At 40.4% G+C, this 14,882-nt stretch overlaps 4 protein-coding genes across 4 annotated transcripts; 2 read left to right on the plus strand and 2 right to left on the minus strand.

The window, feature by feature from the left end:
* Nucleotides 1-3,353: 3,353 nt before the first annotated feature.
* Nucleotides 3,354-5,129, plus strand: VTP21DRAFT_7466 (uncharacterized protein; the record flags this gene model as incomplete). The annotated part of the gene is made up of 1 exon (XM_069398210.1): nt 3,354-5,129. One exon carries the CDS (start codon nt 3,354-3,356, stop codon nt 5,127-5,129), a length of 1,776 nt encoding a protein of 591 aa, XP_069246464.1.
* A 569-nt stretch (nt 5,130-5,698) lies between these two features.
* VTP21DRAFT_7467 (uncharacterized protein) lies at nt 5,699-7,267 on the minus strand (the record flags this gene model as incomplete). The annotated part of the gene is made up of 1 exon (XM_069398211.1): nt 5,699-7,267. The coding sequence occupies one exon, from the start codon at nt 7,265-7,267 to the stop codon at nt 5,699-5,701; it is 1,569 nt and encodes a 522-aa protein (XP_069246465.1).
* Nucleotides 7,268-8,018: 751 nt separating this feature from the next.
* VTP21DRAFT_7468 (uncharacterized protein) lies at nt 8,019-10,146 on the minus strand (the record flags this gene model as incomplete). Its single annotated transcript, XM_069398212.1, has 4 exons — nt 8,019-8,502; nt 8,576-9,219; nt 9,302-9,675; nt 9,762-10,146. The coding sequence occupies 4 exons, from the start codon at nt 10,144-10,146 to the stop codon at nt 8,019-8,021; spliced, it is 1,887 nt and encodes a 628-aa protein (XP_069246466.1).
* A 1,084-nt stretch (nt 10,147-11,230) lies between these two features.
* On the plus strand, nt 11,231-13,207 carry VTP21DRAFT_7469 (uncharacterized protein; the record flags this gene model as incomplete). Its single annotated transcript, XM_069398213.1, has 1 exon — nt 11,231-13,207. One exon carries the CDS (start codon nt 11,231-11,233, stop codon nt 13,205-13,207), a length of 1,977 nt encoding a protein of 658 aa, XP_069246467.1.
* Between the last annotated feature and the right edge of the window lie 1,675 nt (nt 13,208-14,882).

The raw sequence follows: 14,882 nt of genomic DNA on the forward strand, positions 1-14,882 counted from the left end.
GGCATGATTTTATTTTTCTGTGATCTAGTTTCAATATACCAACAAATTTGTAACATACTTTTTGGCAAGCAGTTTTTAAAAGCAACTTTTACACGTATCTTCTTAAGTTCCCTTCGTTTAGATATTATGCAGTTAGACTTGATTAAGCTTTTTTTTTTGAATGTCAACGAAAACCTAAGAAGAATTACTATATCAATATATCCCTGACAGGAATTTCCGATGCGCTGAATAGAAGTAAAGAGAATCCAAAATTGTGCAATTAATGGTCTCTTTTATAAACTAGATATCAATATCCCTATATTGACTTTGCCTATGAATATCGGAATAGGCTCTTGGAAGATTGCAAGTGCGTCACATAGTCTGATTTACGTATAAAATAATGCATAAACTTAGATAGCTGTAATTCTTTGGTTAATACAATACGAATCCACTAATTGAAGAAAATGGTTGATATGTGTAACGAAGTCAGTAAGAAAGAAGTACCTCTCACTCTTAAGGAAACTCATTTTATCTTCTAGAAATTCGAAATTTAACCAGCAGAATATATCAGGTAAAAATATGATCAGCACTCTTAGATGAGAAGATCTAGACAAATTAAGTTTTATTCACACAGCTTGATGATTCTAAGATTGTATTGCGCTGAAAAGTTCAACTGATATTAAAGCCATCGTGTTGCAGTATTATATTCTTCAAAGCTATCGTTTGATTATAAAAATTAATCCTAAGAGGTTACTTAGGAAAATTTATTCAGGTAAATAAAAAGGTTGATCATAATATCCATCAATATCCAATTAATTTGTGATCCAGTGCAGAATAAATAACGTGCAATTGAACAAGTATTCCACGAGGATATAATAGAAATGATACCAGGAAATATAGAGTATCTGATGAAAGCAAGTAGTGATTATAAAAGATCATGAAATATTTTTTTGCTTTTATACAATATTTTACTTGGTATCATAGCGAAATAAGTTTGTGTCTATACTTTCATCTTTAATGTATGTCTCATAATATTAAGGTTTTTTTACAAGCCGTGTAGGTAGTCACGTGAAGCATAACAGTTGTGTTTGCTGTTTGTAAAGCAACTCAATATAGTGGTAAATGATGATATGGAAGGAAAAATGTGAAAAATGGCAATTTCTTATACAATATTCGGGGCAGATTGATATAGAAATCCTGTTCTCTCACATTCATGTTTCGGTTGCTAAAATCTCAATTAACGTCCTATAATCGTTCGATTTATTTCTTCATTTATTTACCTTATATAATGTTGTCAAAGATATACGCTCCGCAATGGAACGAAAAGAGTTGACGAAAAAAGATTCAGTGAAAACAAGAGAGAGAATCGGCGTGCCAGATATTCTGGCTATGTTACTTTGATGTAATTAATGAAAAAAGACAATTTTTTAGACTGTATGAGCAGCAACAAAGAAAGCTTGAGAGAACCGCGTGTGGCTACAAGGAGGATACAAGCCACCAAATGAAGGGCAGCACCAGACGAAAAAAGGTAATTGCCAAAGTGGTTCTGTTGATTAATTATTTAATTTCTATTATTGCATAACAAGGTGTTTCTAATAAATAATTCAATAAATAGCCAAATATTCAAGCACCATTAATTAAAGCATTATAAGTATTGGAGCAATCACCCCCTTTCAAATTAGTAATTTATTGACATAGAGAAGTTCGAATCTTCTTCATACCAGATCTAAGCATTTTATTGTTACATTGATCCAAGCATTTTCCAAACGTAGATTTCTTATAGGGATGGAGGAATTGCTACCCATATGTTTACAGAATTTTTTAAAATTTCCCACACTTGTTTATTTTTGTTTTGTTTAGATTGTAACTAACCTAAAAATCTCCAATTCTATTTACATTTTAATTTTTTATGAATGTTTTTTATCTTTATCTTATCTATATATATTATTACGAATGAAGCACGATTTGGGCTCCGAAAAAGCTGTAAACATCCAGTGAATGAAGCTTGGGCTCGAAGCCTAAAGGGTATTGGCCGAAGTTTGTGAAGACTAATATCAGATATCCTTAAAGGGCTATAAATATTCCCAAAAATAAATCTTTCGGAGAATAAAAGGATATCCATGACACTTGGGGTTTATGGGTAGAAATTCATTTGGTAAAGGCCTCGACCAGTCTAGAAACAATCCTATATTATGACAAACCAATTTATTGCTGTATAATGTATTATATAAATGGTCTTTCAATATGTTGAGTATATTTAATGGATGCGACTGAGATATGATAAGTAATGCAATATCTGTAATTTGCCCATGTCGAAATAGATTATTATATATTTTTATTCAATACCAAAGGAATATGTATGCGTATGACCAAGTTTTTATATTAAAGTTTTTAGAATTTTCGAAAATTATTCTCAGAGTTCTTATTGTTCAATTCACTAGTCTAGATATCAATTAGGTAACAACATTATATTTATGTGTTCCAATGGAATGTTGCAGAGATACAGTCTGTGTGCCCTATTACCATATAACTAGCTAGCTTTTAATGGCAAATCGAGCATCACAGTGGGAATCGGAATAGGTAGTCAGCAGTCCATGCTTTACGATCCCGCTCTTATTATATTTTACTTATTTATGGATTTTTCTTTTGTTTTCATTCACTCCCTTCTTGTCGGGAGGGCCAAGGGAATGTGTTTGAGAGTTGACACGATTATATATGTCTCAATTAATCTTATTTTGTTTTCTTCGTTTTCTTTTATATTCCTTATTTTTTCTTTAATTTTCCTTAGGGATCTATCAATATTTTCATTGAAAGTAACTATTTATGACCAATAAAACAGCCCCATCATCATCATGTACTGCTGACTGCCTATTCCTTTTACACTAAGCCTAGCATATGCGACGGCTTAGTATTAAAGTATACTGAAGTGCCATTTGAATTCGCCGTATCAATACTGAGAAAATGTTTGACGTTATCCAAAAGTCACACCATAATAATATTAGTAATCCGAAAATGACAAATCATATAGTGTAACTAAAATGATCAATTGGAGCGTAAGTTGTATCATTTGAGATTACACAGTACAACCCTTTGTTCACGATATTACACATAATCCGCTTTGGATATCGCCCACCTGGTAACTTCTTGCTAGTATGCCAATCGATACATCTCGATCACCATTCATAAGTTGTTTACATCGACACATCCCCTCCTTCTCCATATCTTTTCTCCAAAGAGTATCTCTTTGATATAGCTCTCCTTCTTTATCTCATTAGGTAGGAATATCGGATTTTCCTCATAGGGATTGAATTCTTTTCTAAAGCATTATTCAATCATTGATGTAACGAAATAATTTTCAAATACTTAGCATTAGAATGACCGTGTCAACATTGGGGCCTGATCATGCAGAAGGTAGTCAACCAATGCAGGAATCAGTCGGCTTAACAGCGCAACCTGTTCTTCTCAATGAGATGGCCATTCCGATTGATACGGTAACGGATACATCGTTGCGGTCTAGCTTAGACGATCAGCATGTCGACCCCAAACAACCAGACACTATTCATAACAACGACGACTATACCCTTAGCACTCGTGGCTTTCTCCTTGTCCTTGGTAGTTTGTCCATATCATTCTTTTTGGGTGCGCTCGACAATACTATTGTTTCAACAGCATTAACGAAGATTGCAAACGACTTTCGTGAGTTTGACTCAGTCAGCTGGGTGGCCACCGTCTACTTACTGGCGGGTAGTTCGCTCCAGCCGATTTACGGTAAATTAGCAGATATTTTTGGCGGAAAAGCCACATATTTGTTCTCCATGATCGTCTTCTTGGTCGGATCAGCAATTGCTGGCGCGGCGCAGAGCATGACCATGTTGATTGTGGCTCGTTTGATCCAGGGAATTGGCGCGGCAGGCATGATGGATCTTCCTATGGTCCTATTAGTGAAGCTGGTTGGAGTTCAGCAATCCAGCAAGTATATGGGTGTGTTTGGCATGATGTTTGCGCTGGCGAGCGCGCTTGGTCCCATCCTTGGTGGCGTTTTTACCGACAAGGTATCGTGGCGATGGACCCTCTATATCAACGTTCCTATCGTTGTGCCGGGTATTGTGTTGACTATGATCTTCCTGAGGCTTCCCGAGGTACGCAGCTCGCTCATGACGAAGCTCCGGCGCATTGACTGGCTTGGCAGTTTGACCTTTGTAAGCGCTGTGATTTGCTTTTTGTTGTCGACTCTGTGGGGAGGTCATATCCATGCGTGGAATAGTATTGTGATCATTGCACTCTACCTCGTTAGTTTAGTTCTGTTCGGCATTTTCTTCTTCATCGAAGCTAAGGTGGCCGTCGAACCAATCATGCCTCTCATGCTCTACAAAAGTCTTAACTATGTCCTGAGTTCGCTCATGTCCTTCATATTTGGCATGTTTTTCTTCGGCATAATCTTCTTCATCCCTATCTTTTTCCAAGCCGCGCGTGGTGAATCGGCCACGCAAGCCGGTTTACAGTTGATCCCTTTCTTGGTTCCGCTCGCGTTCACCGTCACCTTTTCTGGGATAGTAGTCGCCAAGACCGGATCCTATCGCCCTTTTATCGTACTGGGTTCCGTTTTCAGCACCATCGGAAGTGGCTTATTAATCCTCCTGGATCAGCATAGCTCTCCTGGTATGTCCGCTGGCTTTCTTGTCATTTGCGGTATTGGTGCTGGTTTCTCTTTCCAAACTTCCCTCATCGCTGCCCAAGCTACGTTGGAAACGCAGGATATCGCATCGGGAACGACGCTGATCGCTTTCTTCCGTACAATTGGCGGTGTCACTGGTGTTGCCATCTTCAGCTCCATCCAGCTCAACATGATACAAGCCTCCCTTTCCGGCTTACCTAATGGCGCTCTTCTTCTTGATGCTGCAAATAAGGGCTTAGAATTTATTATAACCTTGTCGCAAACCGACCAAGAAATCATAAATATTGCATATACCGATGCCATCAATAAGGTTTTCATTGCCATGACGCCATTGACTGGGCTCTTGATCATAATAGCCTTGGGCATGAAACATATCCCATTGACGCCTCCTGCCTCCTCCATGTCCACTCCAACTCCATCGAATACCGAAGATCGCATGGTCAAAGAGAAGGAATCAGACAATACGCGCGTATAATACCAAGTTCCACGTTTATATCATGAACCATGATATTTCAATGGAAAGGCATTCGCTTCATGCTACTATACTCCAATCCGCTATTCTCCTGACATTCTGTATACACATTTTCTTTAATTTTAATGCATGCAATCGGTGGGCTTTGTTTTATATAATTATCTTCTGAGAAAACGAGTTGCTCGACAATTATCTCCTTCAAATGTAGACGCCGCTTCGTAAAAATAAGCAAACGAGGTTTTATTTAAAAGTAATATATAAATTACTTATAAATAAAACCAGTAATTTATTCGGGGAAAACCAGTATACAAAAATATAATCGAAACTGTAGTTGTAATTCTAGTCATTGTCTAGTCGTTATTCCTCGCTCTAAATAAACAATAATATCCATTAAATAGAAAAATATAACCATAAGTATTACGTAACATTATGTATATTTCGGTTGAAGTGGATAATTAGTTATTATAATTCTATATTGTATTTATTTCGTATTTTTACGATTTTCAAAAAGTATCGAGTAATAAGTCACGTGACTTATTACTCGATTCATGTTGGAATCATTTTAAGTGCACTTATAATGATGCCACAATATCATTACAAAAGTCTTGTAAGGCACGGTAAGAAGAGCCATCAGGGATATTCCATGCAGAGCGCATAATCAAGCTATACCGCTTCGCATTTTCGACGAATTTAGGGAAGTTCTCAGGGGCAAACAACTCATTAATTCTTTCAGTAATTTCGTTGTGGAGGACGAGGCGCCCACTTTCCATGCTGGGTACGGGGCCCACCGTGGGAGCGGAGGTGTTTGGGAAATTGATACCGACTCCAAGGCGCTTCAATAAGTCGGCCGAATCGGACTGGTCGCAAAATCCAGGCCACCCAATTGTGGGACGAGCATACATGAGCGATTCCATCGTCGAGTTCCAACCACAATGCGTCAAAAATGCTGCTGTAGCACGATGTGCAAGGATAGCACGCTGAGGAGCCCATGGCACTATTACAATCTCACCAAATTTTTCTCCCACCTTGATATTGCTTCGAACGAGGAGAATCCCTTCCGGAAGGCCGGGGATATTTTGAACATATGGTAGAATGGGCCCCATGTTTCCACGCAATACCCAGAGAATGGGCCGGCCGGTTGCGCTCAATCCACGTAACTGCTCAATCTTTTGTTCAGCGGTAGTCACGGTTACCGAACCAAAAGCAACAAATAACACGGAGGTGTCATCTTGACGATCCATCCACTGCTGGACGTATGCGTCGATTGCATGCTGCTTTTGGAGTCTTTTGTCAAGTTGAGCTAGTGTCGGCGTAGAAGTAGCAATGGAAGGCACAGTGCTATCCACAGAATCTATCCAATTGAGTGGACCTAAGAAATGCACTGGTACTCCCGGATAATTGGCCTGCCATAGCTTGCTGGTTCGCAAAATATTACCTTCGATGCCGTCAACCGTATTCCACAGGAATCCACGAAATTCGGGAAGTAATGTCGCCACACGCTGACGTTGGCCAAATATTATTCCAAAATCGTCGGATGAAATAGAATCCATACGGACATCTTGGTCATACGACACTCCCGCTTTCATGTCAAGAGGAGGTAAAGGGTACATAGTGTCAGGGCTAGTCGAAAATCCCGTTGTAAGTATAATATAAAAGGGCAATTCAGCGTTGGGGGTCTTAGGGCAGCTGCGAACAATGAATGTGTCTAAGAGCACGGTCGTAATTGGGTAACCTTTGTCAGGATTTTGTTGCTGCTCGCGAAGATAGCGCTCGATCGCTATGCCAGTCTGATGCGCAGATTCGATATAGCATTGGAAACCATTGGGGGGGTATTTGTCGTCCTCCTGAGGATTGACCTGAGGGAGATCGTATAACTTAGCGATGCGTACCTCTCCATAGGAACCACGAAATATCACGCCACTTTCATCGGGTGAAGAAATGAGTCCCGTCGCGACAAGCTCATCGACATATGAGTTGGCGGTGGCTATCGTTACTATGCATCGCAGCCCAGGGGTGACATCTGAACCTACGAGTGCATTTGGCATATCAATTAGGCGACGCGCAAGACATATGATTGGTACAGCATGACCATGACCAGTCGAGAAAGAAATGAAGAGATGCGGAAGGCGCGATACGACCATCTTGAACACTGTAGACTATAACTTAACGAAGAGGAGAAGGGCTCTGAATTTATAAAGAGAAAACTAAATCTCGATGAGAAAATAAGATTATATGTATCAATATTATGATATGAGGCGAAAACAAATCTCCCTTGGATAGGGTTGTGGTGTAGAACAGAATCCCTCGGCTACCTCATCTATATCTACTAAGGAATTTTCGCTAACCCCTACGGGGCGCGAGTTCAATATTTGAGGAACTTTCCAACAAAAACCGACCAATGCTGTACTTGACTTTAAACCTATTTTGGATTTTTTCATTTCCAAAGTAGGTTTTCCGTACAACTTAACATCGTGTAACAACAATTTGATACGTGATAATAAACCATCAAATTACAAATCTTGGGCCAAAAGGGTGTGGTCACGTGATATTCATCTATGCCGATATACCAGCTTGCTTACATCTAATTTTTACCGCATTTTTAAATTTTCTTGAAGTGTAACAAATGATTTTGCAGAGATACCTAAGCAATTTCCTTAAAAAGACCCTGCTTTAGGGATACTCTCTAATGACTAACCAAAGTATATTTTATCCTATATTTTGCCATATTGCAATCATATAGAATTGAGATGGCTTGGTTTACAAATAGTCACACATACTACGACTATCTCATGAAGTATCAACGTTAGAATAAGATATACTGCTACACTTTGTTTATATAATAATAATAATAATTTATAACAAGAATATAGATAGATATTATGCCTGCAGCTTTTACCAAGCAGCATCTACATGAACACGCCATAGCTCGCGATAGCCGTTCTGATATGCCGTACGTGTATGGTGCAATGCCATGTTGTCGTTGATGAGGATATCGCCCTCTTGCCACTGGTGGCGATAGCATATACGCCTGTCGTATAACAAGGTAGTCAGCTTCTCACAAATGTCATCACTCTCCTCTTTGCTAACGCCTAGAATGGTGACATATGTAGGTTGGCATGCAGCTGTTTTGGATTCGGGCCATGGCTCATGGAAGCGTAATGTTGGTACACCAGTCACAGGATGGGGCGATATCAATGGTAGTTTGATGGATTTCCCTCCAAATGCATCGTTAGCTGGCGTATAGCTGGTCCATTCGAGTTTGCTGAGCTTCTCGAGGGACAAATCAGCTGGAAGCAGTTCAAGTAGCAGTTTGGATGATGAGAAAAGGGTTATTCCGCCCACGGCAGTGTTGGCTTTGTTGCGGAACATCTGGAAACTATAGTGTTCAGTAAGTAGTAGAAGTTAGACAAATCTTGTTAGGAGATTTTACAAAAAAGACTGTTACTTACAGTGGTGGCCTTGGAATGACTTCTCCTCTGTCATTTTCGGCCATCTTGAAGCATCCATCATAATGGAAAGGCATATCTTCTCGAGTCAAGACATTGTTCATGTTGATATCAGCATTCTCTCGAACTTCGAGGATGTCGCCAAAAGGCCACATCTGGATCTCACCCAACTCGGAAGCTTTCATGCGGAAGATATCCTTGTCTATGGGCATCGCGAAGCCACGAAGAACGACTGGAGAGTTGGAGAGAGCGAGTTGTCGAACCTTTTGCATGTTGACGTCTACGAAATTGTATTCCTGACCTTTGCGCGCAGGTTTGACCAGGATTCCGCACGGATATAAGAGCTCAAAAGTGAGATCCATACCTTCCCATTCGTATACACTGTCGATCTCTCGTAATAGCCAAGGCTTGCCCTCTTTGAGTACGACTTCGCATTTCGCCTTGCCGTCCGGAATATCCTCGCTATGAAGCACAGCAAGGTTCGCGTTACGGTCTTGATATGGCGCATTATGCCAAGGAGTTACAGGTTTTTTGATAAAATCACATCCGGGGAACAAAGATATAGCGAGTTTGTCCGTGTTGTCAGCGGCATGAATCGAAAGACGGACGCTTGAAGCGAATTTCTCAGCAATAAGGTTTGCAAAACACTATCCCAAAATTTGCCCAAACTTTTTAGTTACGATCGTGACATAAAAGCTAAAAGTGTCTACCAGCCTGGCCTATGCTTACCTTGCCGCGCTTGATCATCTCCTTAGCAATGATGCTTTGCGCCTTCTTCTGTGCAGTCTTGCCCTCCTCGCCGTGCATAATATCCCCCAGGTCAAGAGCAAGGAAGCGAAGGTAGCCACGGTAAGTGGCCAACGCATTGGGATCTTCTGCGATATTTTTCTCAAAATCATAGTTTTCGGGAAGGTATTCGCTGAGGAGACGAGCCTTGGTACGGCCAATTTGCTCGACATATTGTTCTTCTGTCTGTGGAACCGGCTCATTCATCAGTTGGCTAACGCGAACAAACTCGATGTGTTTTAGGTCGAGATTCTCTGCCATTTTACGGATGTCCATGCCATATCGCCAAGTGTCTTCGTCAGACACGCCCAAAAGATCTATTCATATAGAAAGGATTAGAGCATACAGGTTAATATGGGGTCATTTCATTTTATATATCATTATAATTTTATTTTTGCCTTACCATTGTATACTAAACCGTCACTGACAATAATAACCCTCGCACCAGCAAAGTAGACTTCCTCAATTGATTGGCAGAGACCGTTCAAATGGATAAGAGAAAACTCATCAGCTTTGTCGGGATAAACGCCTATCACCTTGCGTATGCTGTTGGGACTTTTAAACGGATATGCTGGAAGGACCATATCGACCCGTTGGCCGTTCAACACCATCATTCGAATCTTGGCATGAATCTTAGGACGACCAATTTTCTCAAACTTGTCCACAGGACTAGAGATACGATATCGAGCAAGAATGTCGCATATCTTGTGGGCTACGTAGTCGACTTTTTGACACTTGGTAGATTCGTGGCTCGGTTGGATGACGGCAGTAGAGGATAGGTTAACCATTATGTTGATATCGGGGGTTAGCGGAGGGGTGGGGTGTATGAAAGAGTTTGAAATCAGGGATAATGAGAATAGAAAGCTTAAAGAGATAATGAGCAACGGCAGAGCGATGCTTCCTTTTATACAATCGAAACAATGACAGGTCCGATGCTGCTAAGTATCCAGACACATAAAGTATTGATATCTCTTGTGAATTATAGCAAGGACCCATGAGAGCATGCATCCCCAGGTTACTTGCATTCATTCTCGTTCAATTCGTAGGAGCTTTAATTGATGTGTCCAATGGGTATTCTCTGGGTTTGAACAGACGACCTTCGCAGCAGAGTCGTCAAACGAATAAATCGTGCGGAATTAAATGTAGAGATACAGATGTAACGTAGGCAGCGTTGTTCTCTGGGGTTGCTAGGGGTTAAACTCGTCCTTAGTAGAACTGGGTGAGAGGGGAGAGTGGAGATTTGTAATAGTATTGTAGTTTATCTTCATAATTCTTCGACCTTATTTATTTATTTGTTTATCTATTTAATCTGGTAGAGTAAAATGGTGGCGCAGCCAAATGTGACCATGATGGTTGCATGACAATTTTTAATTTTTAATTTAATTTTTAGGTTTTCCTTTACTTAGTTATCGGAAAGTAACAGCTGATATTTTATAATAGGCTTATTAATTTCAGGTTCCATAGAGAAAGCTTTCAAACAGGGACACGGGCGTTTTATTTCCAATTCTATGAATTCTTTGGTCATTGATTTATAATAGATATCCTTAAGCGGTTAATAGAATTTCCAAAACAAATCCGTCGGAGGACAAAATGCTTATCCTTGACACTTGGGTTATGGGTAGAATTTTATTTGGTAAAGAGCACAAGCAGTCTAGAAAAAACCAGGCGGTAATATTACTTACTATCTCATTGAAAAAACAACTGCGCATCCCCATGAAAATATCATATAAATCCAGCTTAGGATGTTTTCCCCTGGAGCTATTGTGTATCCAAAAATCTTTACATCAGTTCATTCCCCTTTGTTAAAATTCATCTTTCATACTCTATACCATCATACAAACCTAATTATAACTTAAACCCACGCCGATTTCAATGATTGCAGTTGATCCCCACCATAAGTTTACCGAAATTGCCCAGGAACAAGGACTTTCAACCTCAGAGATCCTTAATTTCAATAATAACAGCCCCTCGCTTCCTGAAAACCAGGATGTAGTCGTTGCTGGTGGTGGTATTCACGGCCTCATCTACGCTATTCATGCTAAATGCTTTGATCCTAGTATTAGCGTCACTGTCGTGGAGAAATCGTCCAAGCCGGGCTATAAAATTGGGGAAAGCACGCTTCCCCTTTTTTCCCTTTGGTGCAAGATGATGGGGCTCAACGCGGAAGTGCTCCTGCGCATTTTTGGTCTCAAGGATGGCCTCTGCTTCTATTTTTTGGATGCGGAAGATCCAGAGCGCTATACCGATTTCTGTAGCAATGGAACTCCTTGCCTATTTTTATCCGGTTACCAGATTGAGCGTTCCATCAGCGAGCTGCTGTTCACTGTTTATGCCCAACGACATGGTGTCAATGTATTCCATGGGCATTCAATTGATATTCAGGGAACAAAGCTTTCTGGTACTGGAAACTTTGTCCAAGTCGTAGAAAACAAGTCCAAAGTCTCCAAGACTATCGCTTCGAAGTACTTAGTAGACGCCACGGGCAGATTTCGACAATTTGCTTCCAAAGAGGCTCGCATCAAACGATTTGACGGTTGGAATGTCAACGCATATTGGGGCTACTTTACTTGCAAAGATGAGACCAAGATTCCACTTAGATTTTTCGAGGGCGACCACACCAATCACCTCTGCTTTCCCGAGGGATGGGCATGGGTAATTCGCATGCCTTCCTGGGAAGGTAGCCCTATTCCTAACTTGATGGATATGATAAACTACTTGCTTGACCATGCTGAGAATAAGACGCCTGGTGATGAAATTCCATCGTCTGAGGAGCTTGCAAAAATGTTTGATCTCAAGCTCCAGTGGATCTTTAGTATTGGGTTTGCGGTTCGCGATGATGCTAGGTATCCCGATGATCTGACGCCATATGGAACAAAGGAAGCTGAGCAGAAGTTTAACTATTGGGTTCATCGTTATCCTATGATCTCGCGGGTGATGGAGAACTACAAATTGATTGAAAATCCATATGGACCTAACACCACCTGGTTCGTTCGCAAGCAACTCGCTTTTCAATCTCCTAAGGTTTCAGGACCTGGATGGTTCGCCATAGGTGATGCAGTGGGATTCACTAATCCCCTTCACTCTCCTGGAATCAACGCTAGCATGTCGACCTCCACATATGCAGCTGAGTTGACTCACAAGGCCTTGGCTACGTCGGATCCAGAGAAGCGCTTAGAATTGTTCAAGCCATATGAAGACTTTTGTGACAAGCTTATCCCCTCGCTGCACCAGATGAACAAGTTTAACTACGTCTGTTTCCGGCATCCCGAGCTTGGACCCCAAGTTTCCACCCTTTGGCAGTTCTTAGCTGGCATAGGCATCCCTGGATGGCAACTCATCCGACAAGATTACAACCTCACATTTGCTACCTATGTCGACCACTCCAAAAATTGGGCATGGGGTTCCCAAGTGCCAGAGTACGTAACGGTGGCGAAAAAAGCTATTGAGTTACTTGATGGTCCATTATACGATCCCGTTCCGATTGAGACTGTTAATGAATTGATCGAATTTTCGAATGCTGTTAAACGTGAGGCCGTGGCTTCAAACCGCTTCAACTTCAGATGGAATGGCCTTCTTCGATATTATGATCTTGAGCTTAACTATTTACCGGAAAAGACTTGGAAGGATCGATTCTCTAGGATGTGTGAACATTGTGGAAGTTGGGTCGCTTCACGACCGGATTGGAGAAAATGTTACACGTGTGGAAAGATGAGAAAGATCGAAAACTGTCAGGTGGAGTGGAATCCTAAATTGGAAGTCCATGAAGTTGCTGCACTGGTCCGAGCCAGTGATGCCAAAGCCACTTCTGCTGCTTCTGGGCCACATTACGATGCAGTTGGCGTTATTTAAGTGAAGCGAACTGTCTATTCCTTTTCAAGTTGGCTTTTTGTAACAAATTGTTTCTTAAATGTATTTTGGTGTATGCATTTCAATATGGACTCTAGGATTTTGGTAATAAAACTTATATGCGAAACGCAGACGGAAATGTGTCCCATCTATTATTCCTATTACATTTGGAAAGCCACTCATCTCAAAGAACTCGTTTTTTAACTTCTCTTTTCTTCTAGCATTTGGCCAGGTAATATATTCGGGGCGTAGTGATTCAATCGCGAGGGCAATCCGTTTGTGACGTCAATTACTGCAATCGAGTATTTTGAGGCCAAATCATTGCCATTGGAAAGTCGGTGGAGAAAAATTAACAGCTGTACCCATATCAGCAATTGCTGCGTAGGGCAAGTTGATTGAAGGGAAGTATTTCTCTCTAATGTCATTACCAGAACAGATAATGCCTACTGACACATGCGAGCTTTTCTTCGAAATCGCCCATCATCTAAGCGAAAAAGAATATCATCGCGAAAATGTGGGGATTTAGGAACCAAAGACCTTGGGGATAAAAATCGAGAGTCGTAAATGTAAAGGCCAAAATCCCAACTAGTACGGTCATCTACACTGTCCTCAAGTTGAAGCAAGTGCAGCACGATAAGAATTTCCAAAATCTCCCTTTCCGAGATCGATGGCATGACAATCAATTAGAACATGTCGATTCGTTTTGAAAATTCTGCGATCAATAAGCAAAACGCAAATACGCCTAAAATCTAGCTCGAATGCTCGTCTACAAAAGAGAAGAATTAGCAATGCATGATTGGCTAGGATAATATAATAAGCACTTAGAGTTAGTGCTATTCCAACAAGATAATGGTCTCAAAAATACAGCCAATATCACCAATGCCTGACTAAAAAATAACTAGATACAGATACTGGAGTGACCCTCACAGCCACTAGATCTCATTATAATAGAACACATGTGGAGTAAATTAAAGCAAAAGCTTGGTATATATCAAAAGGTGCCAAATAAGATATGCTGCGGCAACGAATTGAGACGGAATGAGTTTAGATTTGCTTTTTAAATATTGAATAATCAATGGAAAGTGACCCTATTGAATATCGTGATGAATTGTTGCCTTGGATTATATGCACCGAGTCATCAGATGTGCACTTAAATTAATACAATATAGTTCACTTGGAAAATTGAAAATATAAAAAAAAAAGTAATTTTAACTAGTTAAACAGACTATTTGCTTAACGCAGTAAATATCAACACTATAGTGGATGCACCATAGCAGCTTATATGCACGAAAATGCGTATCAGATGGCTCGTGAGAATTCTGCATATGCAATGGATGGAATTCCATACTCAATATACTGAATTACATCTCCCATTAATGAAGTACATATCTCCGAGATTAGTATATCAAGATAAATCATACATATCCTGTTTGCAAAATCTAGATATTCGTACATGTTATTTCTCTCCTTGTATACCCATTAGACTATACAAAATTCTTGCCGAGCTTTTGCTCACTACGGCTGATTATGCATGCCCCCAAAATCTTTGTATTATGTAGAAATGCAGAATGAAGTCGGATGATTTTTCTGAACTACCATATCATTGTGTGGGAGTGAAGAGATTATATCTATTAATACATAATTTCTGCATATGAGGATCAGAAATATCATTAGAGGT

Source organism: Calcarisporiella thermophila, assembly GCF_041956535.1.
Source record: "Calcarisporiella thermophila strain CBS 279.70 unplaced genomic scaffold VTP21scaffold_30, whole genome shotgun sequence".
Taxonomy (NCBI): Eukaryota; Fungi; Calcarisporiellomycota; class Calcarisporiellomycetes; order Calcarisporiellales; family Calcarisporiellaceae; genus Calcarisporiella; species Calcarisporiella thermophila.